The 26,505-nt window shown below is 40.8% G+C and overlaps 3 protein-coding genes and 1 long non-coding RNA gene across 7 annotated transcripts in view; 1 reads left to right on the forward strand and 3 right to left on the reverse strand.

Annotated features, from left to right (window-relative positions):
• LOC138819786 (uncharacterized) overlaps positions 1-26,505 on the forward strand; it is a 149,102-nt gene that overhangs the window by 110,539 nt on the left and 12,058 nt on the right. The gene's annotated exons all lie outside the window — the stretch shown is intronic.
• Positions 5,587-6,522, reverse strand: LOC138819788 (olfactory receptor 2Y1-like). The gene has a single exon (XM_070011322.1). The coding sequence runs from the start codon at positions 6,520-6,522 to the stop codon at positions 5,587-5,589; it is 936 nt and encodes a 311-aa protein (XP_069867423.1).
• Positions 15,792-16,727, reverse strand: LOC138819792 (olfactory receptor 2Y1B-like). Its single transcript, XM_070011327.1, has one exon. The coding sequence runs from the start codon at positions 16,725-16,727 to the stop codon at positions 15,792-15,794; it is 936 nt and encodes a 311-aa protein (XP_069867428.1).
• On the reverse strand, positions 21,864-22,799 carry LOC138819791 (olfactory receptor 2Y1B-like). The gene has a single exon (XM_070011325.1). It carries the CDS (start codon positions 22,797-22,799, stop codon positions 21,864-21,866), a length of 936 nt encoding a protein of 311 aa, XP_069867426.1.

Here is a 26,505-nt window from a genome sequence, read left to right on the forward strand (position 1 = left end):
GCTCAGGACTTTTTTTTTTTTTACTGTGAAAATACTGTACAGGGGGGTTACAATTACATAGGCAAGATAATGAGTACATTTTTTATCAAGCATTGTAGCCTCCTCCTTTGTTTCCCCTTCCCATCCCTTCCCATCCTCCCCACGCCCCCCACCCAATTCAGGACTTTTTTTGTAGGTATATATATATATATATATATATATATATATATATATATATATATATATATATATACATTTCTCTTTCAACTTCATTGTTTTTTTTATAGATTTGTCTAGGTTTTTCATAGAGTTGTTGCTGAATTTTGGAAGGTTATGTGTTCCACAAATTTATTCTAAATTTTCTAATTTATTGAAATATAAATTGTCAAAATACCCTACTGATTTGCATGAGGCTCTGGATGTCAAACATATATATTATAATAGCCCCTTTTCATCTCAAATTTTATTAATTTGGGGTTTCTTTCTTCGTTTGGCTAAGGTTCTGTCAATCTTCTTTACTTTTCCAAAAAAACCAATTCTTTGTTTTCATTGATCCTTTTATTGTTATTTTTTACTCCATTTCATTAATTTCTGTCCTGATATTCATCATTTCTGTTTATTTACTTGTTTGGCTTGTTCTTGTTTTTCTAAAACCTTCGTTTTTTTTTAATTCTCTCTGTTTTATTAATGTAGACCTCATAGATACAAAGGTAATTATTCTTAGAATTATCTTTGATGTGTCCAAAAGGTATTATTAGCAAGTTATACTCCCATTTTCCTTTGATTTTTAGGAAGTTTTTAATGACCTCTTGGAGTTCTACAATGATTCACTAATCATTCAAATGTGAATTGTTCGTCTCCATGAATTTTTATAGTTTCTGAAATTTCCTTATTCCGTGAGTTTTATTGTTATGATTTGATAAAACAGAAGAAATTATTCTTAGCATTTTTTGTTGTTGTTGGTTGTGGAGCTTGAGCTCAGGGCTTTGATCCTGTCCTTGAGCTTTTTTGCTGAAGGTTAGTGCATTACCACTTTGAGCCACAGTTCCACTTATGGTTTTTAGATAGTTAACTGGAGATAAGAGTTTCGTAGACTTTCCTGTTTGGGCTAGTTTCAAACCCATGATCTCAACCTCCTGAGTAGCTAGCATTACAGGTGTGAGCCACTAGTGCCCAGCTTTTGTTTTTTAAAACATATTTTTTATATCCTAAGGTGGGATCTATTTTAGAGAAAGTTCCTTGGTCCACTGAGAAGAATGGCCTGTTGGCTAATTTTTGGCTCACTTTAGTGACAGGCTTATTCAGAACTTCCTCTCATTTTTAAGTTATTTGTCTTTATTAATACGTTTTTGGATGGTCTCTTTGTATATTTTGGATATTAGCTCCTCGTCAGATTTGTGGTTTACGGATTTTTTTTTCTATTTTTTATTAGTTGTAGTAAACTTTTGTGTATTTCATAAGCTTTTCTTTTATTATTTTTAAATTAACTTTAGTTGTATTTAGCAAAGCAATTTATGAATACATTATATCTTGATCGCTGTCACCCTTTTCACCTTTCTCACCTATTCCTCCCCTACCTACCCCTTTCCTCATCTTCTTAATCTTGTAGGATATTCATTGGATTCTTGACTGCATTCTCCCCTTTGTCTCCTCTTCATTTCTCTATACCTTTCCCCTTGCTCCCAGCCCATCCCTTTAGAATACCCACTTTGTGGTGTTTCTGTTTGCTGAACTTTGACTTTGCCTGCCTAAGGAATTATACTAGTTGAGTATTTTCTTCCATTTTCTAAGTTACTTTTTTATTTTGGTGATTGTTTCCTTTTTGGTAAAGAAATACTTTTAAAATTTGATATAGGAACATTTCTTTATTTTGTTTTTGACTTGTTGCCTGTATTTCTGTTGTCAAAAAAAATGTCACAATGCACATCCAAGAGCTTTTTCCCTATTTGCTAGGAATGTTGTGGTTTGAAGTCTTACATTGAATCTTCAATCCATTTGGAGTGTCTTCTTTGCATATGGTATGAGAAAAGGATCAAATGCCGTTTTTTTAAAAAATGTGGGTATCTAGTTCCCCCAGATTGTTTATCTATTTATTTTCTGGGCAGTGAAGCAGAATTTTATCCTTGGCAAGAGCAGAAATGGGAAATAGACATAGATATAGATATAACCTATATATCCTATATGTGTCCTATGTAGATATAGGATAAAGGAAATGAGGAAGTAGGATTGGCTAGTGAAGGGGAGGGGTACTCATGCCTTTTCTAGGAATAGGTGGAAATTTTTCTGAGAACTCAGGATCCACCTCCTTTGCTCCCTTTATAATTCTTTCTGGCCACAGTCATGACAGTGGCACTGGGGTGTGCCATTTTTCATGAAGATGGAATAGTTATGAAGTCAGTGTTTGTCTGACATAAATAGGACACCTATCTTAGATCCAGCTAGCCCATCTGCAAGGGACTTCAGACCTATAGGCATCCTTTCTTCAAACATAAATAAGATTAAGGCATAGTAGAAATTCATCTAGGCCACTTAGGTAGTAAAAGATTAAACTGGGGTACAAATACCATTTATTGTAGTCTGCCATTTCCCCAAGATATAGGTTTGGCTCACTTAGAATTACATGACACCATATATATATATAAATAAATAAATAAATATATATATATATATATATATATATATTTCTAACTTTTCTGTTTTCTACTCTGATCTACCACAAATTGTTTGTTCTATTTTATGCTAGTATCACAATTATTTTATTAAAATAACATTGTGTTATAATTTGAAACAATATATTTGATGCCTACAGTTTTCTTATTGCTCAAAATTATTTAGAATAATCTGAGTCTTTCATAATTCCTATGGCTTTTTGTTATTTTTTTCTATTTCTGTAAAAAATGCCATTTGAATGTAGATGAGGGTATAATGAATCTGTATATCACTTTGTTTCATAGTAGTTGTTCTAATCCATGATACAGGATATCTTCCTGTTTATGTGTTTTATGTAAATTTCTTTTTTTTTTTTTTTTGGTGGTTGTGGGGCTTGAACTCTGGGCCTGGGCTCTTGTCCCTCAGCTCTTCAGCTCAAGGCGAGCGCTCTACCACTTGAGCTACAGCGCCACTTCCGGTTTTCTAGTGGTTTATTGGAGATAGGAGTCTCACGGTCTCTCCTGCCCGGGCTGGCTTTGAACCGCGATCCTCAGATCTCAGCCTCCTGAGTAGCTAGGATTACAGGCGTGAGCCACCGGCTCCTGGCTGTTTTATGTAAATTTCTGTCATCCATGTTATATAGTTTTAGTTGTAGAGATATTTTATCTCCTTGGTTAATTTTATTCCTTAATGTTTTATTCTTCTGATTTTCTTATAACTGAGGTTTGGCTCTTGATTTCTTTTTGGTTTGTTTATTTCCTTAATTTTAAGAAATACTACACATTTTCGTATGTTGATCTTGTGCCCTGCAAATTTATTGAATTTGTTTACCAGTCATGACAATTTTTGTTGGAGTCTTTACGTGTGTGTGTGTGTGTGTGTGTGTGTGTGTGTGTGTGTGTGTGTGTGTGTATGATGCCATCTGCAAATAGACAATTGTACTTTTAATGGATGACCTTTATTTCTTTCTCCTGCCTCATGGATCTGACTAGGACTTCCAGGATCATGCCAATATGTGCGACTGAGTCAGATGTAGAATAAAGAAGGCCACATTGAAATCCTAATCCTCTCCTTAGTGCCTAGATAATTTGAGGTCAGTCACACAAAATGATTATCTAACTCTCAAACTCTTGGTGACTGAAACTTGGTGGGGGTGATACTTGGGGGAGGGGCAGGGATACTGACACTTTATACTATGATAATTAACTGTGGCAATGAGTGTATTTTAGACAGAACATGGCTTGAACTATAGGTAAGGTTCAAGAACTGAAAACCATTATCATAATACGTATATATTATCCTTGTGCAAGAAAAAGATACACCTTCAGACCAAAAGTGTATACAAATGAGAAGATTCCAGAACCTGGCCAGAATCAACGCAAAACGTATGAAACACTTTAAATTCACATTTCATTCTCTTCCCACCTAAACTTTCCAACATCAACATCCTTTCCTTTATTAAAAATTTATCTTCAGAAACAGAGAATTGGCAGGATTTGGTAATAAGGGTAGATCTGAGGTTAAAGAAATCAAGAGCACAGCGTCACCTCTTATTGTCTATGAGAACTTGGATTTGTGATTTATGCTTCTTTTGTAACTTCAGGTCCATCAAAGGCAAGTAGTGAATATAGTTAAATAGTTAAAATTCTGTATAATTAAGGACTACTGCAATAAAACTACATCAAATATCAAACAAATAATAAGATATTAAATGAAAAGATAATATGAAATTCACAGAGATTTTAAAAAGATTATTAATATGGATACCTGTGCTTGGACATGAAATAAGATCATGCTATGAATGACAATGGAGGAATTTCCAGTAAGCCCTATCTTCACAATTGAGTCCAACATTTTTAGACCTTCCAGTACTTCCTACCATAGTAATATTTTGTTTTGTTTTTCATTTGTATGTTGTTCCTTTTTTATTCTTCCTTCTTTCCAATATCTCTTCCTCATGACTCATTATTTCTTTTTTTTAATTTAATTTTATTTTATTTGTGAACATACTGTACAGAGGAGTTACCATTATGATTCATTATTTCTATGTTGATTTATTCTCTACTTCTCTCTTGCCTCAAAAATATTTTGTCTGTGACATGCAACCACATGACCAATCTTTTAGTGTAGCTGATAAGATGTAGATGGCTTCTTTTATTCAGTGGTGTCCAAACAATTTTGCCTGTTTTGTTGAGTAGATAATTGTCATATCTGAGATTCATACTTCATTAAGTCTATTTGATCATGAGCTTCTTGCTTGTTCCAAGTGTCATGGAAGGGACCATGTGACCTTTCACAGCTAATTAAAAAAAGCAGAAGTAAATTTATGTCCTCACCTTTGGGCACAATGCCATCTACATGAAACCACACTGCAAATTGCTGGCTTTAGAAAAAGATGTTGTCAGTCTGAATTAAGTCTTCTATCACTCTTAGACAACACCAAGAATCCATACCCAATTTCTTTTTTTTTTTTTTTTAAGCTGGTCGTGGGGCCTGAACTCTGGGCCTGGGCACTGTCCCTCAGCTCTTCAGCTCAAGGTTAGCGCTCTACCACTTGAGCCACAATGCCACTTCCGGCTTTTTTCTTTTTGCTTATGTGGTGCTGAGGAATCGAACCCAGGGCCTTGAGCATGCAAGGCAAGCGCTCTACCACTGAGCCACCTTCCCAGCCCCCCATACCCAATTTCTGTATGTGGCCATGATACATATATTACCCAACCTCATCCATTTTGGAATGTTGTTTTATAAATCAACACTCACTCCTTCCTGTACAATGATCATAGGAAACAACCTAGAAAGAGTCTTGAGAGAACTATTCTGCTTCCAAGCCAGGAAGACACTAAAACACTGAAGTCTACAGAAGGCTGTTTGTTACTGTCCAACAGCCTTACAAGAAACAAGATGGGAACCATGACCTGGAAGTTATTACCTGAAAGTCCGCCCACCCTTTCTCCAGTCCTAGCCCGAATCTCTGCCTCTTCTTAGTACCTTCCACAGAGCCCCCTTCACGTCTTTGTTTCTTAAGGTATAAATCAGAGGATTGAGAATGGGAGTAATTATAGTATAAAAGAGAGCAACGAATTTTCCCTCCTTCTCAGAGTAAATATGGATGGGTTGTAAGTATGTGTAGATGGCTGAGCCATAAAAAAGGAAAACCACCAAGAGGTGGGACCCACATGTACCAAAAGCTTTCCTGCGCCCAGCCGTCGACTTGATCTTCAGCACTGCCTGTGCAATGTGCGCATAGGAGCCCAGAATCAGAGCTGCAGGAAGGGCAACAACGATGACTCTAGCCAAAAACATCTTGGCCTCTGTTCCTCCCGGGTCCTCGCAAGCCAACTTCAGGAAGACAGGCATCTCGCAGAAGAAGTGATTCAGCTGACGGCCACAGAGAGGCATGGTCATCACAAGACTCGTCTGAATCATAGAGTTCACAAAACCTCCCACCCAGGACGAGATAGCCAGTGTGTGGCAGAGACAGGGGTGCATGATGGTCATGTAGTGGAGTGGCCGGCACACAGCAACATAGCGGTCAAAGGCCATCACCACCAGCAGCATGCACTCTGTGGAGCCCAGGGCCAGGTAGATGTACAGCTGGGCCACACACCCTCCATAGGTGATGGTCCTGTCGAATCCACGAAGGTTGATCAGAAGCTGGGGAACAGTACTGGTGGTAAAACAGAGGTCCAGGAAGGAGAGGTGGGAGAGGAAGAAGTACATGGGTGTGTGCAGCCGAAGGTCCAATCGGGAGAGAGCAATGATAGTGGTGTTGCTAAAGAGAGTCAGGCAGTAGAAAATCAAAATAAAGGCAAAGAGGAAGGTTTCCAGTTGAGGCCAGTCTGAGAAGCCCACCAAAATGAAGCCTTCTCCAAAACTAGTGTTAAAACCTCCCATAGCCTTTTGCCTATCCATATAACAGAAGACAATTGAATGCCTCCTATGAAGAATAGGTTAAAATATCCTTGCACAGTTGTCTCTCAAGACTCCAAAAATCATGCCGTTTATTTTGTATTTTGCAACTCATTTCTGTCTGTCCAATCTTTCTTTTCTCTTACGATGAGGTGGCCTTTGCTTGACCCTTAATTCATTTTGCCTCTCCTATGATGTTAGCCACTTTTCTCCATTCTTTGCATCCAGTGTTTACTTATGTGAAAGTAGAGATCATGTATTTCCCCCTCTTCACAGAACTGAGATTGTGTAAACTTCTTTTTAAAAATCAGAGGGGTGGTGTGGTACACACCTGTAATCCTAGCACTCAAGGAGGGGTAAGATGACTGAAAGCCCTTGAGCTACATAATGAAAGTGTCTCAAAGAAAAACAACCCTAAGGAGAAAAAAAAATGTGCCACTGGTGTTCTGTGTTTTTGCAATTTCCTCCCTTCCCTCATCTCTTGCTAAACTGTCTCAATACATTTGTCACATACAAATTACGGTCTTGTCAGGCTGAGATCCCAAGCTGGACTCCGTAGGTTTGCTCCACTCTTCTGCTCGGTGAATATGGTTTTTGCACCAAACCTGATGGTGTCACTCATGACCAACAAAAGGCTTAAGAAGAATGTACATCCATTCCTTTGGGAAGAAAAGACAGTTAGCTACAAATACAGTCCTATAGTGAGTCATTATACCTGGCATACCTCCCACACAGGCCTTCAACTTAGAAGTCCTTCCATCACCCCCAGGAGAGGATTTTTCTTCCTCTCCATCCTAACCCTCAGTGTACAGTTTCTAACAGTAGTGAATACACTCATGTCATATTTTTCATGTTTCTTTGTCTCTCTGATCTTAGCCTTCAGTGATAGAAAACATACTGAATATATAAAGGGTAGGGAGAGTGGGAAAAGAGAGGTTAATCTGATTGAAATATAATGTATGCATGTATAAAATGCCAGGGTGAAACCACTTTGTACAATTAATACTCATTTTAAAGGAGAACAGCAGGAATGTAAAACAGGTCCGGTTAAGCAGGATGGGTACCAGTGGGGAGGCTGAATGGAGAGGGAGAAGGAAGGAAAATATGGTCAATGCAGTTTATATACATGTGTGAAAATAGAACTGTGACACCTATTTAACTTGTTCTAAGGAGGAAGGAGGATGAGGGAGAGCGATAGAGAAGGTGAATTTAAATATAAGCACAAAGCTGAGCATGGTGGTGCATACTTCTAATCCCAACACCACTTAGGAGGCTGAGGCAGGAAGATCATCAGCTCAAGGTTAGCCAGGGCTAAACAGTGAGTTCCAGGCCACTCAATAAGAATAAGTCACTAAATATAACCATAGCATCAGTCTGCACTGATCAGCTAGACAATTGAATGATTTTTAAGTTCTTGGCAACAGATTTGGATTCAAACCTATACAGAGAATCAAAAGAAAATAAAAACCATGAAAGCATCTTGACTGAGAAACTGGAATTTTAAATAATGAAATAGTTAGAGGTAAGCTTGAGAGCTCTGTCTTATAGAAAAGTAATGGAAAACTTGTTCTGTTCTTCTACAAAGGCCAACACTTAGAAACAACTGGTGAATCATACAAAAGGAAAACAGTGGTTCTATATAAAGAAAACATTTTAAAATAGCCATGCACATACAGATTGCCTGGGAAGAGTGATATCTTTGTCGATTGAAAGCTTGCTACTCATCAAGAGACTCAAATTAGACTCTCAGGATGTAGCATGTTCTAGCATTCCTTAGAAGGTTGTTTTATGTAGTTTCAGTCCCATACCTAAGGTTGATCAGCTACATTTTTCTATTCTTATGTTATCTTTATAAAAACGTAATCTCTTCTGACCCCATTGATCTACTCAATCCATTTGACACTGGCCATCTTGAATGCTGTTGAATTTTGCAATGAAAACATCATTAGCTGTCTTTGCCTATCTCTGTGTGTCTGTCTGTGTGTGGCTGCATCTTCAGGATCTCTGCAAATAATAAAGTTTCCAGGATCAGAAGTCATATTTCAAGTAGTTTCTGATGCACACAGTACTACAGCCTGCCTGCATGCCAGTCCAATGCTATAAGGGTATCGCTTACCTTTATGAAAGTTCAAGTCATCTGTCTGGGAAATAGAAGTTCTACAGACCCTTTCCTAATCACCTTCATTAGCAGACTCATCCTGAAGAATGGACATTTTTGAGTTTGTGGTTTTGTTAGTTTTGAGATGCCTAAACTCACTACCAAACTTTACTAGGCACCAAAGCATCCTTGTACCCATTCTCCACCACAGCCTCCTCCTCTACTTTTCCCACCATAGTAGAATAAGTCAACATCCTATCCTAGCCCACACCTTCTTAGTGTGATCATAAGGCTCTATTGTCACATACTTAGTGATAACCCACCATCATTTTCCATCCTGAGAGTAGAAAACTACCACTGGAGTCTATGAGTTTACTTAATATCCAAAGGCTTAATCAACACATTGTTTAACTCTGACTCCTCTTTTACATATAATATCACCTCTTACTGTTGTCCCTCCTCTCATCCACTCCTTCAAGAAGTCTTCTTTGGTGTATCTTCGACATTGCTATGTCTCTATTCTTTGTCTCCTGGCTCCGTTTTGTATATGTTTTACTGTGCATATTCTCTTCTTTGGCATAGGATTTGAGTTTGGGCTGGGGCTTCAAATTCATATTAAGTCAACCTTCATGCTTAATGAGAAAACTGAATGTCCTATAAGTGTGATGATTTCCCCAAGTTTATGCAGTTGAAAAGTAAGAAATGCTAAGAGAATATTGTTGGGAGGGATGGTAGAGGAAGTGACAAAAACATCTTGTATCAGTTCAGCCATGCTACATTCAAACCAGTCAGGAAACAGAATGAAGCCTAATGCTGAATCTCCCATGGAATACTTTTTCTTTCCTAGATTTTCACCTGGAGAGCAGAAGTGCCCGCCCCCCAGTCAGCACTCACTCAGAGCTGCACTCACCTCCCTCAATGATAGGAGACTAGCTTGAGACTGGTGGCATTTAGCAATAGCTGAGGAAGATGGCGGCCACTTCCTGACTTGGTCTGTGGAGCGCAAGGCATAGATTATAGCTGTGGCCCAGGGCAGGGGGTGATCATGCGTAGCTGTGACCCTCGGCAGAGACCCAGAACCCAGGAGGATGGAGCATCCTCCTCACTGAGCTCCACTCTCTCCCTCACCAACTGAGAAGATGGGGAAGGAGCCGAGGTCCCATCAGAGCCGCCTCCGGACCCTAAGGCTGAGCACACCAATTCTGCCCCCTGAGGACATTACCAAGGCCTCTTTAAGACCAGTAAAAGGAGACTTGTTTACCAGGGGGCATCTCTAGAGACCTCTGAGCCCCAATGTGGCAATTAAAATCAACTGACAGAATCTCCAGATCTGCCTTGCAGCCCGCCACTGTCTCTATTCCCCATACACTGCCCAAACCAAACTGATCTCTCAGGATCCTCACAACACATCTCCCCTTGCTCCTTCCACACAGCTGTGCAGTGTCAGGTTCTTCCCACTTTCCCGACTTTCACCTCAATCCTGCTCCCAGCCCTTCATCCATCCATCCATCCATCCATCCATCCATCCAACTGTCATGTCGCACTTGTCACCTATCAAGTTCATAACACCTGTCTGGAATCTTTATATATTCTCGGTGTGATCCAATAAATGTTTCATTCATAAAAAGTTAGACATTTCAGATTTCTTTCTCAGCATAATGCATGTAATGCTTCTTTGCTTCTCCTCTCTTCTTTTTCTTTCTTTCTTTATTTTTTTAGCTGTAGTGGAGTTTGAAGTCATAGTCTTATGCTTGAAAAGCTTACTTGTTCTGTGGCACTCTATGGCACTGAGCTTTTTGCTTGTTATTTTTTTTGGGGGGGGTCCAGTCATGGGGCCTGGGTGCTGTCCCTCAGCTCTTCAGCTCAAGGCTAGCGCTCTTCCACTTGAGCCACAGTGCCACTTCCAGCTTTTTTCTTTTTTGCTTATGTGGTGCTGAGGAATCAAACCCAGGGCCTTGGGCATGCAAGGCAAGCGCTCTACCACTGAGCCACCTTCCTAGCCCCATTGCTTGTTATTTTTGAGACATAGTCTCCACAGACTTTTCTCCCTGGGCTGTCCTTGAACTGTGATCCTTCAGATGTCAACCTTCTGAGTGGCTAGGATTACAGGCCTGAGCAACCTGTGCCTGGCTACTTTGTTCTTTACATCTGGTATTTTTTTCCACAGTAAATTTTAAAATAGCATTCACTTATCAAGTTATTTAGTTTATTTTTCGAGAAAGTTTATCTTTAAGTATCTTGTTAAAAAAAACCTAACTGTGCATGCATGATCCTTTATGCATAAATACCATGCATATCTCTTGAGTATACAGTTTTATGAGTTTTAAATTTTATGTAAAGATACCTTAAAAAATCTTAATCCTTTTAATGCCATAAAATTAGTTATATTCCAAAGAAGTATACACGTACATTTTATTTGCCTTGCATAGGATTGATTTTCATGGTTTCAAGGCCTTCCCTCCCAGGGTCCCGTTTGCTTCCAAAGGTGTAACAGGAACAGAGCTATGTGGGTGTCTTGAGGAAAGAGGCCAGCACTGGGTTGATCTCATCTTCCTGGTGACTGCTGCCCACCCCCCCACCCGGGGGGCTGCCTAGGGAGGAAGAGCAGGGGAAAAGATGTTCTATAAGAGCCTGTTGCAACTAAGTCTGGCTTCACCATTTTCAAGTATCATGTTCAGGAGCATGAAGTTCATTCCCATCCAGTGAACATATAGGAAGCTTTAGTCCCTTCGCTTCTTCTACAAGATTTTAACAATATGCATAATAGCGTATCATCCTCTGTACTTTACATGACATTCACACTGAAAATACATTGATAACGATGAGACATTGATCAAATGGTACTCATAGATCATAATTATGAATGCAAACTCATTTTTCTCCCTGGCTGTTCCTCTAAACCTAATGAGAAGTCTCTTGTTCCTTGACCAGGATCACATTTGAACAGGCTTGATTACTTCACTTCATCACATATATAATAGTTCTATAGGTGCTTTTAATGTCACAAACACAGGATCACATGATAAACTCCCTGTAACCAAAAAGTAGTATGTAGAGCGAGCCAAAATTAACATGCAGTTCCTTCCATTCAGAGTGTGAAAATCTTTCCCACACTCTACTAAAAATATAGTTACAGCAACAGAAATAAATATGAGGAAATGAGCAACAGATGAAAGCGTCTGTCACTGGTCCCCTGAGATGGCTCTCCACCAAGGGGGAAGGATTTAGAAGTTTGTTCATTTTAATTACTATATAGAATTTCACGTGCTTGAACATTAATCATCACATTTGAATTATAAACCACTTTATGCTCTCTCTAGTATTTCACTCCTTTGGACAATCGGGGTGGTGAACATATTTGTATATAGCTCAAGTGCCAATGTGCTGGATTTTTTTTCTGTAGTTTATCACAGAATAAATTCCTGGTCAGAGGGGATCTTCAGTATTGAAAGATGTTTTAAATTGCTGGAGCCCGTGTTGTTCCTTTACAAGTGGGACACAACCTATTGCTAAGCAGATGGCAATGAAATTTTATGACATTGCTGTGTTAATTTGCATGTCGTTGATTGGTAGCAAGAATAATGGCCTTTTCACATTATTTTCAAGTGTATTTTGAGACTATTTTTTCATTTTATTAGAATGCTTATGCTTTTCTAAAAGCATATGCCTATGGCATATTTAACATTCTGCTTTTTCATCTTTATTGGTATGTACATTGGAAATATCACCCAATCCCTAGCTTTTTTCCCCACTGGATTCTTGAGGAATGTGTGTGTGTGTGCATTTGTTTTGTGGACATTGAATATAATCCTTTCCTTAATTTACATTTCATCAAAAAGTGCAACTTCATGATAAGGTCATAAAAAATAGTCTTCTCTGTGTTCTTTTTACATTTAGGCTATGACTCAACCCAAGTTTGGTTTTCTTTTAAATAATCTTTCATCTCAGCAGCATTTATTGTAGTGCCAATAGAAGATTTCTCTAGAGATTCAGCCTTTGCTAAAGCATAGTTTTTTATTTGTTTCTTTTAGAGACTTAAGTTCAGTATCGTTTTCTTCTTCTTGTCAGTCATGGGGCCCAAACTAAGGGCCTTGGTGCTGTCCTGAGGTTTTTTTGCTCAAGGCAAGTGCCCTACCACTTGAGCCCTAGTTCTACTTCTGGCTTTTTCAGGTGCTTAATTAGAGATAAGCATCTCACAGACTTCCCTGCCTTGGCTGGCTTTGAACTGCAATCCTCAGATCTCTGCCTCCTGAGTAGCTAGGATTACAGATGTGAACCACTGGCACTTGGCTTGGAACTGTTTAAGGGTGAAAATCAGGGAAAGGGAGAAGAGGGTAGAGGTAAATATAATTGAAGTACTTAATATACATATATATGAAAGTGGAATAGTGCAATCAGTGAAAGGCCCTGAATTCAAGCCTCAGTACATATGTGTGTGTGTGTGTGTGTGTGTGTGTGTGTGCGTGCGCGTGCACATATACATAGTTTGTACACACAGATGGAAAATGAAACAATAGTTATGGTATTATATTGAACAGGGAATTGGGAGGAAATAGGCAGATATAGATCATAAGCTACTAGACTATATATAGATTGAACAAATGACCTACACTACAAGATGAGCTCTATAGTTAGTAAAGTTGGACTGTGTTTGGTATTAGAGTTAAAGAAGTCGATTTTTAATTCCTCTTATCAAAAAGGTTAGATGTGAAAGACAGGCAATCATGTAAGATGATAGATAAACTCATTTGCTTCCTTACAGTGACAGAATCCCTGGTCATTTTGTGAACCTCAACTATACAACATTTAATCTAAGCCATAAATTCAGTAAAAATAATAATAATAAAATATAAAATATAAAGAAAGGAAGTCAGCTCTAACCACCTCTATCAGGCTGGTAGCAGAAGGAGCCTGGGTACCACTAGCTAGCTCTCCCATGGCTATAGGGACCCGTGGTCTCTGATGATCAATTAGCCATTGCTTTGAACGAAAAGATCCAATGAAGCCTGAAATGGGTGTGAGTTTCCATGGAGATGCAATTTGCCTCCCACAAGAGAGGTCTTGTGGAAAAAAAAAAACACGCATGGCCATGTGTACACAGCCTCTTAAAACTGCTCAAATGTGAGATATGCTCCCAACAATATAACCGAGTGGCTATATTTTCGGCAAGACATATAAAGGAAGAACACAGTAACTACAAAACTATTTTATTAAATTCTGTCTTGTGTGTTCAAAGTAAGCCTTCCTTCTATTAAGTTATTCATACCCTTAAATTATTTAGGTCTTGCTATATACAAGGGTACAGGGAACTAACTAGATTTATTTCATGTGGGTTATTGGTGAGTACCTAGAGTTAGTAAATATAAAAATAACGATTTTCAAGCAGTGATGCACTGTTTAGTCTCTAAGTAACTTGAAGCAAGAAAGCACACACACAAATATCTAACTTTCAATAGCTTGATAAATAAAACTAATGAGACTTCTCATTTTTACAGAAAAGTTAGTAACAACATGGCTTATTGTATAACAAAGTGCTTCACCTATAAGAGTTCAAAAAAATGAAACTATTTTGTAGATGGTATGGTTTCTGACCAAAGAATAAATAGCTCAGAAAAGTCTAGAACCCTAGATAGAATCACCAAAGCAAATCTATGAAAGAAATTAAATTCATTTAACTCCCTCTCCAATGATTCTTCTAACCACCTAAATCTTCTTCCACCAAGAATTCACTCTAAGGAAAGGGAGACTGGTGATATGATATGGTAGGGATTCCAATCAGGATTTCAGAGGCCTAGATCTCACATCCCGAACATCTGGTATGTGCATTTGGCTAAGTGGATTAAACTCTTTGGAACCTAAGTCTCATCATGAGTGAGGAGAGATTAACAGAAGTAACTCTTGCAGTGCTGTTATGTGATTAATGACCATTTTTACACAGCAAGTTTTTAAAATGTTAAACAACTGAGAGACTGTTACTGAAATAAAGACGATTCACTAAACATGGAGTGTAAGTTATAAACAAATACACCTGCATTTTGGAAGCCGTTTTTTCCAGGCCCCTGCTCTTGGCCTGGGCTGGCCTAGGACTGTGATACTCCTACCTATGTCTTCCTCATAGCCGGGGTGACAGGTGCCAAACACCACACCTAGATATTTTTTCACACGAAACCACTGTTTAATGGAATGAAATCATATGGGTTGACTTTCCAAAAGCCTCTGTCATCACTCTGCTCCAAGGACTTTTGAGAGCAATTGTTCTCTATCTCTCTATTTTTCTCTCATGCTCTCCTCTGCCCCTTCTACCTTCCTCCTTCTCCATCTTGCTTCCTCTTTCTCCCTCCCTCATATATATAGATATATATATATTTTTTTCTTGCTATGCTTCTTTCACTATTTCTTTCTCTACTTCTCTATATATTTATCTCCTCCTCCTCATTATTAGTCACTCAGGTCTATTGTTCCTTCCTGCATCACTTCCACTTGGCTCATTATTTCTATGCCAGTTTCTCCTCTATTATCATTCATGGGAGATATCTTCTTTGTGAAACCAAGCAGCAAGCCTGAGACTGTGCTGCCATTGCTGATGCAATGCCAATGCCTCCCAATACTTTTGCTTTTTCCTTTACTTAGGTAAATTGCATTCATATCTAAAACTCAAAATACTTCATAAGGAATCTCTGATTACTACCTCCTTATTACTCCAGTATCATCAAAGGCTTGTGACTGGAAGAGGCTTTAAAAACAAGCTCTCATCTGTGGAGGGACCCGGCTAGAGTCAGAGTATTTCTCAACCCAAATCCATAGCTTTTGTTATGCCATAATCTACCTGGCCACACACTGGCAATCTGGAAATGCATTCTGATTCAGAATTAAATTCCTCCCTGACTCTCAGGCCTATCCAGAACCCAAGTCCTGCTTTCTGCTAGTGGACAAGATCCCAAGTGTCTTCAACCCCAGCATTGTGGTATAGATCAGCACTCGTTCTCTGTTGAACACAGACACTGAACAAAATATCCAAACTCCTGACATGGAAGGCACTAACAAACCAAAGGCCTTCCAAGGCTCATTGTCTACTAACCTACTTACTGCCTGGCAAGGACAGGATATGTTTTGTAACCTGAGAACTACTGCAGAAGAATTGTCTTGGTCTTCCCTTCTACTCTGAGTCTCTTCCACCCCCTAGTATCTTCTTCAGAACCCCCTTCACATCTTTGTTCCTTAGGGTATAAATCAGAGGATTGAGCATGGGAGTAATGATGGTATAAAAAAGGGCAACAAACTTCCCCTTGCTCTCAGAATAGCTGCCCTGAGGCTGGAGGTATGTGTAGATACCTGCACCATAAAATAGAGAAACCACCACAAGGTGGGACCCGCAAGTCCCCAAAGCCTTTCTGCACCCTGCCAAGGACTTGGACTTCAGCACGGCCCTGCCAATGTGTACATAGGAGCCTAGAATTAGTGTTACAGGAAAGATCAAGATCACCACCCGGGCCACAAACATCTTGGCCTCTGTTCCTCCCGTGTCCTCACAAGCCAGCTTCAGGAGGACAGGCATCTCACAGAAGAAGTGGTTCAGTTGGCGGCCACAGAGTGGCATGGTCATCATGAGGCCTGTCTGAATCACAGAGTTCATGAAGCCCCCCACCCAGGAAGCAATGGCCAATGACAGGCAGAGAACGGGGTGCATGATGGTTGTGTAGTGGAGCGGACGGCACACGGCAGCGTAGCGGTCAAAGGCCATCACCACCAAAAGCACACTCTCCGTGGAGGCCAGGCCAAGGAAAAGGAACAGCTGGGCCACACAACCGCCATAGCTGATGGTCCTGTTGTGTCCATGAAGGTTGATGAGAAGCTGGGGCACGATGCTCGTGGTGTAGCAGAGATCCAGGAAGGAGAGATGGCAGAGGAAGAAGTACATGGGTGTGTGTAGTCGAGGGTCCAGCTGTGAAAGAACAATGATGGTGGTGTTGCCAAGGAGAGTTAAGGTGTAGAAAATTGAAATGAAGATAGAAAGGATGAGTTCCAGCCGAGGCCAATCCGAGAAGCCCACCAAAATGAAGCCCCCAGCCAAACTGGTGTTGAATCTTCCCATACCTTTTCAGCTGCAGAAGTAGAAGACAGTTTGGCGCCTTTGATGAAGAACATGAGTTAAAACGTTACTTCCTGACAATCCCTAAATATTCAAACGCATGTTCCTTATTTCCTATTTTGCTATTCAGTTCCATTCCGTCTGATGCTCTTGATCTTATCTCTACTCTTCTTTAGACTGGAGAAGACTGGATCAAGAATGATGTCATTTTTGTTGAACCATAACCTTATTTTGGTATATTTAAGACTTTTTTCCAGGTCTCTCAATCCAATGTATCTGATCTTTCTGTGTGTGAAAGTGTGGGTGAAGGGCTTCCTCCTTGCACTGAGATGAGGAGCTAATCCAGGATTGCAGGAGCTGCTTTGAAAATTCAAAGTGTAGCATGGAACATGTTTTGTTCCCTGTTGTTCTCTTGTATTCTTTATTCTAGTTCATAGAGTGTTTTGAGATCGAGACCCAGGACTAACTAGACGGAGGCCACAAGTTGATCTGTGGTTCTCATCTGTCATTTTCCAATCCTGGGTCCCTGCTCATGACCAGAAGGCAACTCATTCTTCCTTTCAGTGAAGTCCGCTAAACCCGAAGGTCATCGTTAATGGAGGATGGAATCATCGAGCCATTTAGATTCCATCTTTGATGATCTTGTGGAAAAGATGAGAGACAATGTGAGTGATACAATGAAGTGTTACTTTGCATGTGGATTAGCCAGTGGGCAAAGCTATCTTTGAATGGCCTCTGTGGTAGAATGTGGTAGCTTAGAGTTCATACCAAGTGACTACTCATGAACAATATCACTGATATTGTTATTCTAGAATATTTACCTGCAATATTCTGGAATGTTTACCTCTGTGAGCCTCAGCTTACTTACTGTGGAACAAGAAAAATAACACTTCACAGGATCTTAATTGAGGTTGAATAACGTTAATATATTCTGTAGGTTTACAATAATAGGTTCCATCACAGCCTCTCCTTAATTCACTCAATCACAGTTTACCCTACCTACCATAATAGTATAAGCCAGTATCCTGTCCTAGCCCACAATTTCTTAGTGTGATCTTCAAGGATCTTGTGACACATGCTTAGTGATAACCCACCAACATTTTCTATCATAAGACCAGAAAACAATAGCTGGAGTCTGTAGTCTGCTTATTTAACAGCCAAAGGCTACATTAGCAAATTATTTAACTCTGACTCTACATTGAGAATATGGTCTCTTGCTATTGACCTTCTTGTTGTCTACTGCTCCAAGAATTCCTCCTTGATGTATCTTCAGCATCTCTGACCATGCTTTTCTTCTTTGTCTCCAGGTCTTGATATATCCTACTTTGTGTATTATTGCCTTGGCATTACAGGATTTGAGTTTGGGCTGGGACTTCAAATTCATAGTAAGCCAGCCTTCCGACTTAGTGAGAAAACCATGTGTAATGAGTTCCTTAAATCTGTGTGGTTGGTGAGTAAGAGGATATTTCTGTGACGTTCTGTGTAGGCATGAATGGTGGGAGGAGTGGTGGAGAGACTTGAATATTGATAAAATATCTTCTTACATGAGATGAACATTTCAGCATTCAAACCAGGCACCAAATACAATGAACCCAGGACTAATGATTTCATGGACTACTTCTTGCTGTCTGGATTTTTAACTGCCCATCAGCCTGCACTCAACTCTGAGTTGCACAAAAGGTATACCCGCACTGCCTCCATTTCTGCTGGAATCAGAACTCATATTCAGTGTATACTATGTGAAAACTCATGGAATGGGGCAAGTAGGGAGAAAAAAATGGAAGGGAAGACATTGCACAAGATGCATTGTACTCATCACCTGACTTCTGTGATTGAAACTCCTTCAGACAACTACTTAACTTAAAAAGTAAGTGGTGTGAGATTCAGTTGAGGCTGCTGGCATCTACCAATGACCAAGGAAGACTCGTACCATTTGTTCCTGACGTCATCTGTGGAATAGAAGTTAGAGGTGATAGCTGTAGTCCAGAGGTACTTGTAATAAGTTATAGTTCCCTCCATTCATCAGGGGAGCTGCTGAGCCCAAGAACCCAGGAGAACGGAGCCTCCTCCTCACTGAGCTCACTGGCTCACCCTCACCGAGACAGGAAAGGAGCTACCGGACCATCAAAACCATCTCCTGACCCTAAGGCTGAGCACACCAATTCTGCCCTCAGAGCATTGCCAAGGCCTCTTTAAGACCAGTGAGGGGAGACTTGTTTACCAAGCCTGGCCCTGGAGATCTCTAGCCCCAGTGTGGCAATTAAAATCAACTGAGAGCTTCCCACGATCCGCCATGAAATCCTCAGCTCTCTCTATTCCCCTTCCATGGCTCAAACCAAGGCAAACGTCTCTGCAGCATTCTCAAAACATACCTTCTTTAATTGTTTCATAGAACTGTGCGTTCTGAGATTTCCCCTGCTTCTCCACTTTTTCCCCAATCCCACTAATCCTTCATTCTTCTGACCAAATGCCTCATCTCACCTGAAGCCAGTCCTGTTCACCACACCTGAACACTTTTCATCACTGGCCTCTTCATATATTTTTTGTTTTGTTTCTGTTTTTGTTTTTGTTTTTTTATTTTTAATAAATTTTTTATTTTTAATAAGTTTTTTTATTGTGAAAATACTATACAGAGGGGTTACAATGACATGAGCAAGGTAATGAGTACATTTCTTATCAAGCATTGTTGCCTCCTCCTTTGTTTTTCCCCTACCATCCCTGCCCTCCCATCTCCACAGCTACACTCCCCACCCCTCACCCCCCCACCCCACCCCATCCCACCAAAGTTGTAAAGTTCGTTTTTCAACATAGCATCGTGTACATCTCATTGTACATTTGTTATGCAGTCTCTTAAATATTTACTTCCTTGACAAAAAAAAATGGTGGATGTCTTCTATTTCACTCCCACCCAACATTATACCAAATGAATGTTAAGCAATGATCACTGTTCTAACACAGTGGGAAATAAAACAGTCAAAAATTATCCCTATCCACTGATGGTATCATGGAGAAAATAGCTCTGCTGTTACTGTATTTATGGCCTTGAAGAAGATTTTTCTTGAGATGATTGAGCCCCAGTAATATGGTGTGAACGTGACTATTCCTGCCACTGCTTATTAGATTAATGACATGATGTATGTGAAGTGTTGATGGGTGGTAGACATTAACTCAGTGGTATCAATATCACTCTTAATACACTGTGTTCGTTCCATACCTTTTCTTTGCCTGAAAACAAATGCATATACATGAGACAGACTTCACTTGAAATAATTGCTTGGATCTGATTCTGGTGGTTCTCTTCCATTTTCCTGTCTCATCTTCTATCCTCATGCTCTTACTTTTTGTCTTTATTATCACAGATTTATAACAACTGAGTAATTTATAGTCCAAGTCTCCACACTGCTTTTTCCTTATTGAGAATTCTCTTTACTCTTTTGAGCTCCTTGTTTGCTCAGAATAGTAGGAACTAATAAAGTTCTATCAAAGATCTTTGATTGGATTTTTTTCTTTTAGAGTTATATTGGTGCACAATTAGAATTTGTTTAGGGAAAATAGGATTTCTTACAAAATAGAATCGTCCAAAGATCTTCCACATATATATATATATATAAAATCTTTGGTTGTTTCCTCATGTACCTCAAACTGTTTTGTCATTTTCTCCATGGAGATCATGTTAATTTTTTAAAAATAAAGTGTGTGCTTGTATATGTCTGTGTGCTGATACTGGGGCTTGAACTCAAGGCCTGGGCATTGTCCCTGAGCTTTTAGTGTTCAACCATTTGAGCTATAGCTCTACTTCCTGCTTTTTGGTGGCAACTTGGACATAGAATCTTACAGAGTCTTATCAACCTGGGCTGGCTTTGAACTCTGATCCTCAGATCTTGGCCTCCTGTGTAGTTGGGATTACAGGCATTGGCCACCAGCGCCCAGCTATACTGTACTTTAGGGCACAAAACAATAATTTAATTGCCTGGAATGATATGATAATAATGGAGGTATGTTATTAACACCAAAACATCCACATAAGAAAATAAAGCACAGAAATAAACTTTTACATATGTAGTCAAAAGGTAAATATTTATGAGACATTTATTGCTTCTTTTTATTTCATTTAACTTTCTTAAGTAAGGATTTTCTCTATAAGAATTTCCATTCAATCATTCAATACATATAGATTCCTTTTCATTTAATATTTCTTCTTCTTGGTCTAATGGTTGTGTATTTATTTCTTCTCCGTGATGGAGACCAAGAATAGCTGATTCAAGATGCTACTGTTTCTGTGTAGTCCATGCTGAAAAAAAAAATGACCTCACCTTTTTTGGGGGTGGGGAGGAGGTCTGGTCATAGGGTTTGAACTCTGGGCCTGGACGCTGTCCCTCAGCTCCTCAGCTCAAGGCTAGCGCTCTACCACTTGAGCTACAGCGCCACTTCCAGCTTTTTTTTCTTTTTGCCTATGTGGTGCTGAGGAATCAAACCCAGGGCCTCATGCATACAAGGCAAGCGCTCTACCACTGAGCCACCTTCCCAGCCCTTCACATTTTTTTCAAGTGAATAAGTGGCAACTGTTTGAGACTTACATCGTCCATGGAAAAACTCTCTTCTTGATCTGTTCATTTGCTCTAAGTATCATAGAAGATATCTGAGATATCTTTGAAATAGGTCTGGAGCAACAAAGGAAATAGGACAAAGTCAGAGTAAATTAGAAAAGTAGGAAGTTGTGTCCTCTGCCATAGGTCCACTCACAGTGCCGGCTGCATGGGACGTATCCACCTGTATCCCAATGTATGCCCATTGGGATCTCACTTGAACAAAAAGTGTTACCACTCAGCATTGATCTTTCACTCACTCTCAGACTTGCCAAGAGTGCACCCTCTCCACCAGAGCCCAACACATGCTCTCCCAGCCTCGTACCCTTGGAAAGCTGTGATACAAATCAACCCTTACTCCCTCCTGCACAATGATCCTAGAAAGTGAACATCTCAAGATATCCCCCATGCCCAAACCCAAAACATGGGAGACACTAAAACTATGAGGCCATCTGAGCATTATTTCCTAGAGATCAAATAGTCTGCATGGAAAATATGTGCTTTATAAACTGAGAGCTAGCACAGAAAGAATACTTTAACAATCTGTTGCCTCTTATCCTGAGTCTCTACCTCTCCTTAAAACCTTCCACAGAGCCCCCTTCACATCCTTGTTCCTCAGGGTATAAATCAGAGGATTGAGCATGGGAGTGATTATAGCATAGAAAAGAGCAACAAACTTCCCCTTGCTCTCGGAATAACTGCCCTTAGGTTGGAGGTATGTGTAGATGGCCGAGCCATAAAACAGAGAAACCACCACAAGGTGAGACCCACAAGTTCCAAAAGCCTTTCTACGCCCAGCCATTGACTTGATCTTCAGCACGGCCCTGCCAATGCGTGCATAGGAGCCTAGAATGAGAGCTGCAGGAACTGCAACAACTATGACTCGGGCCACAAACATCTTGGTCTCTGTTCCTTCTGTGTCCTCACAAGCCAGCTTTAGGAAGACAGGCATCTCACAGAAGAAGTGGTTCAGCTGATGGCCACAAAGAGGCATGACCATCATGAGGCTGGTCTGAATCACAGAGTTCAGGAAGCCTCCCACCCATGAAGCAATAGCCAGTACATGGCAGAGAAGGGGGTGCATGATGGTCGCGTAATGTAGCGGACGACACACGGCAGCATAGCGGTCAAAGGCCATCATCACCAAGAGCATGCTCTCAGTGGAACCCAGGGCAAGAAAAATGAAGAGCTGGGCCACGCAGCCACCGTAGCTGATGGTCTGGTCATGTCTCTGCAGGTTGATGAGAAGCTGGGGCACGGTGCTGGTGGTGTAGCAGAGATCCAGGAAGGAGAGGTGGGAGAGGAAGAAGTACATGGGCGTGCGCAGCCGAAGGTCCAGACGTGATAGAACTATGATGGTGGTGTTGCCCAACAGAGTCAAGGAGTAGAAAATCACAATGTAGATAAGAAGAACGAATTCCAGTTGAGGCCAATCTGAGAAGCCCACCAAAACAAAGCCATCTCCAAAAGTGGTGTTGAACCTTCCCATAGCTTTTCACCTGTACAGATAGCACGGCACAATTTTATGCCATCTATAAAGAACAGGATTTTTTTTTTTTAAAAAATCATTCCAGGAATCACGCAGACTTCTGGCAGGCACAGTATTGGGCATTGAGTTCTCAAGGGAAAAGCTCTACCTCTCTAGTAATGGCTCTAGCAGTTTTTGCTTCTGTTAATTATTGAGATAGGCCTCACCTTTGGCTCTAGCTAGCCTGGATCACATCCCCTCATTTATGTTCCCTGATGTAGCTGAGTCGAGAGGAAGGTGCAAGTACATTCATTTACTCATTGTGGGGCTGGCTCTCAAAAACATTTTTTACCCTGACTTGAAATGAAATCCTACAACTAACGCTTCCTCTCTTCAGAGTAGCTAGGATTGTAGCTTAGGCACTTAAATTGTATTTGGATAATCACTTCTTTTCTGTCCAGTCTTCTATTTTTCTCTTTTATTCCTTAACTGGAAACCTCTGGTTTAAGATTGAGGTCACTTTTGTATTCGACCCTTAACTGGAAACCTCTGGTTTAAGATTGAGGTCACTTTTGTATTCGACCCTGAAAGGTCTAATAGCTGCATGTCTAGAACTTTATCTAGAACCCTCAATCCTGAGGATCTGATACTTCAGTGATGAAAATGAATGTCATGTATTTCTTCCCTTAGCATTGAGAGGAGGATCAAACCCAGTAATGAGGGAACTACTTTTTAAGAACTAAGATGCATAAATTTGGTATTAGTGTTCTTTGATGTTGCCTTCTTACTTTTCTTCTTGGTCAACTGGAGAATTTATTTCGTTGTGGGATCCAGGCTACAGCAGGCCAAGGTCACAAGCTAGATGTCTGGTTGTTTGTCTACTTCCTTCTGCTTGGGGTATGTGGTGAGGGCATCAGTTCCAGAAGCCTCACTCATATCAGTTGCCGTCTACCAAAAGGACTGAGAAGAGTACAGCTATATTACTCTGGAGAGGAAATCAGCAGCAACTACATTCCTGACAATGTCTTAGGAGATTTCCCATTCCCCTACTTCTTCCATGACAAATCCCATGATTTCTCTCTCCTTCCTAGAGCCCTCGTTGTAGTTTCTTTCTTGCTCTTGTTGGCTCGTTGAAATGCTCTTTACTTGTCTTAGTTCCTCTTTGGGTTCTGATCCCCTCAGCTGTTGAAAAAGGATTAACTGGACACTGGTGGCTCATCCCTGTAATCCTAGCTATCCAGGAGGCTAAGATCTGAGGATCATGGTTCAAAGCCGGCCCAGGTAAGCAAGTCTATGAGACTCTTATTTCCAATAAACTACCCAGAAAGAAAGCTGGAAGTGGACCTGTGGCTCAAGTGGTAGAGCACTAGACTTGAGCAAAAGAAGCTCAAAGATAGCACCCAGTCCCTTAGTTCAAACTCCAGGACAAGCAAACTCATACACAAAAAAATACATTTTTGTTTATATAACTATATATGCATGCAGATATATATGTGAACAAATATTATCTTCTTCTTTTATGCTACTCTGAAACTGCTAAATTAATGTTACAGTCATCTATAACAAACAGTAGCTGTTAAATAAATTTTGTTCAGTGAAACATTTTATACTCATTTCACACCTCATAAAAATTTATTTTCTGGGGGCTGAGAAGGTGGCTCAGTGGTAGAGTGCTTGCCTTGCATGCATGAGGCCCTGGGTTCGATTCCTCAGCAGCACATAAACAAAAAGAAAAAAGCCGGAAGTGGTGCTGTGGCTCAATGGTAGAGCGCTAGTCTTGAGCTGAAGAGCTGAGGGACAGTGCCCAGACCCAGAGTTCAGGCCCCACGACCGGACCCAAAAAAAAATTATTTTCTGGGGCTGGGAAGGTGGCTCAGTGGTGGAGCGGTTGCCTTGCATGCCTGAGGCCCTGGGTTCAATTTCTCAGCACCACATAAGCAAAAAGAAAAAAGCTGGAAGTGGTGCTGTAGCTCAAGTGGTAGAGCGCTAGTCTTGAGCTGAAGAGCTAAGGGACAGTTCCCAGGCCCAGAGTTCAGGCCCCACAACCGGACCCCCCAAAAAAAATGAAAAAAAGAAAAAAAATTATTTTCTGTAAACTGCATTTTGAAAATGGGCTGGAGGGAGACATACCCCAGAGGAACAGAAGAAAGATCCCAGAAATAAATTCTTGTAATTTTTCACAAAGGCACCGAGGATACAGCAAGGAGATATGATAGATTCTCCGGTGGTGCTACAAATAAAATGGATGTCTGCATGCTAAAGTGTGACATCGGGCCTTACCTTATATAGAAAATACAGATTAAAGAAGGTCCTGTGATTTGGCACAACATGGGTGAAACTGAGCAGCATTGGGCAAATGAAACTAGCCAGAAGCACAGAACAAAAAGTTACCATCTCATTCATATGTGCAATGTAAGAGACAAAATATGGCAAGTCTACAGCATTGAACAATAAAACAGGCTATCAGGAATGGGTACAGGATACAGGACACACTACAGGAAGTAATGTGGGTAAAAGAATCCAGACAGAAGATATTTAAAATAAAAACTAGAGATCTTTTTTTTGGGGGGGGGGGGTCCGGTCGTGGGGCCTGAACTCTGGGCCTGGGCACTGTCCCTCAGCTCTGAGGAATCGAACCCAGGGCCTCAGGCATGCAAGGCAAGCGCTCTACCACTGAGCCACCTTCCCAGCCCCAAAACTAGAGATCTAATTACATGGAAAGTCTAGGTATTCAGAATGCCAGGTGATTGAAGATTCCTCAACAGATTTTAGCTGCTATTACCACAAAACATAGAAATGGAGTGAGTAGGGGGGATAGTGGGTATGTCCAGTTGTTTCCTCATCTTCCCCTTCAAGACGGCTTTCCCATGTGCACCACAGCTAGACCCGCACCCCGGCCTTGTGCAAGCACCCCTGACGCATCACTTCACCCAAGACAGTGGTTCTCAGCCAGCGGTGATGTTAGCCACTCGGGGACATTTGGCAATCCCTGCCGACATTGTGTGCCAACATCTCCATGCACAAGATATCCCCCCCACACACCCCACCCCCCGACATACACACAGGAATTATCTGGTCCCAGAAGGTCAACAGTCAGTGCTGAAAATGAACAACTCTCCCCTAAAAAACCTAATTAGCTAAAAAATTCTCAGACTCCTTGTGTCTGAGCTAAGTCCCTTGCTAGGTGATGCTTCAGTGGGGCGTTGTACCTACCCATGGATAACTGACCACGTTTGACCTAACTCCTGACTTGTTCCCCTGTCCCTCCATTGTGGAGTTCACAGAGGGCAGAGCGGAGCCTCTCACAGTCACAATGACAGTTTTATCATCTAGAGCCAGGACTGGCACCAGTGCGTTCAGTGGTTCCCTGAGCCACAAACACCTGCTCCAGCTCTCTTCCAGGCCCCCAACCAGCATAAAGCCTTGACCCATCCTCGGCCTTATTAGAAAGCGGCCGTGAAGGTTGTTCTGCTTGGGATGTGGTGCCTTTTCTCTGAGATGTCGCGCAGAAGAAGACAGGTCCAAATCTTTGTGCTCTGTAGGTTAGAGATTGTGCTGTGCTTCATATCCTACATTTTCTCTACTTTTAAATTAACAATAAAAGTCCTGCCAGGTGCCACTGGCTTATGTCTATAATCCTAGCTACTCAGGAAGCTGAGATCTGAGGATGGTGGTTTGAAGTCAACCTCCGCAGGAAAGTGTGTGTGACTTTTATCTTCAATTAACC

The sequence above is a fragment of the Dipodomys merriami genome, unplaced genomic scaffold (genome assembly GCF_024711535.1).
Source record: "Dipodomys merriami isolate MVZ:Mamm:240054 unplaced genomic scaffold, mDipMer1.0.p SCAF_819, whole genome shotgun sequence".
NCBI classification, from domain to species: domain Eukaryota; kingdom Metazoa; phylum Chordata; class Mammalia; order Rodentia; family Heteromyidae; genus Dipodomys; species Dipodomys merriami.

Coding starts and splice junctions, on each gene's coding strand:
- LOC138819792 (XM_070011327.1), bottom strand. CDS start 16,727: ATGGGAAGATTCAACACCAGTTTGGCTGGGGGCTTCATTTTGGTGGGC.
- LOC138819788 (XM_070011322.1), bottom strand. CDS start 6,522: ATGGGAGGTTTTAACACTAGTTTTGGAGAAGGCTTCATTTTGGTGGGC.
- LOC138819791 (XM_070011325.1), bottom strand. CDS start 22,799: ATGGGAAGGTTCAACACCACTTTTGGAGATGGCTTTGTTTTGGTGGGC.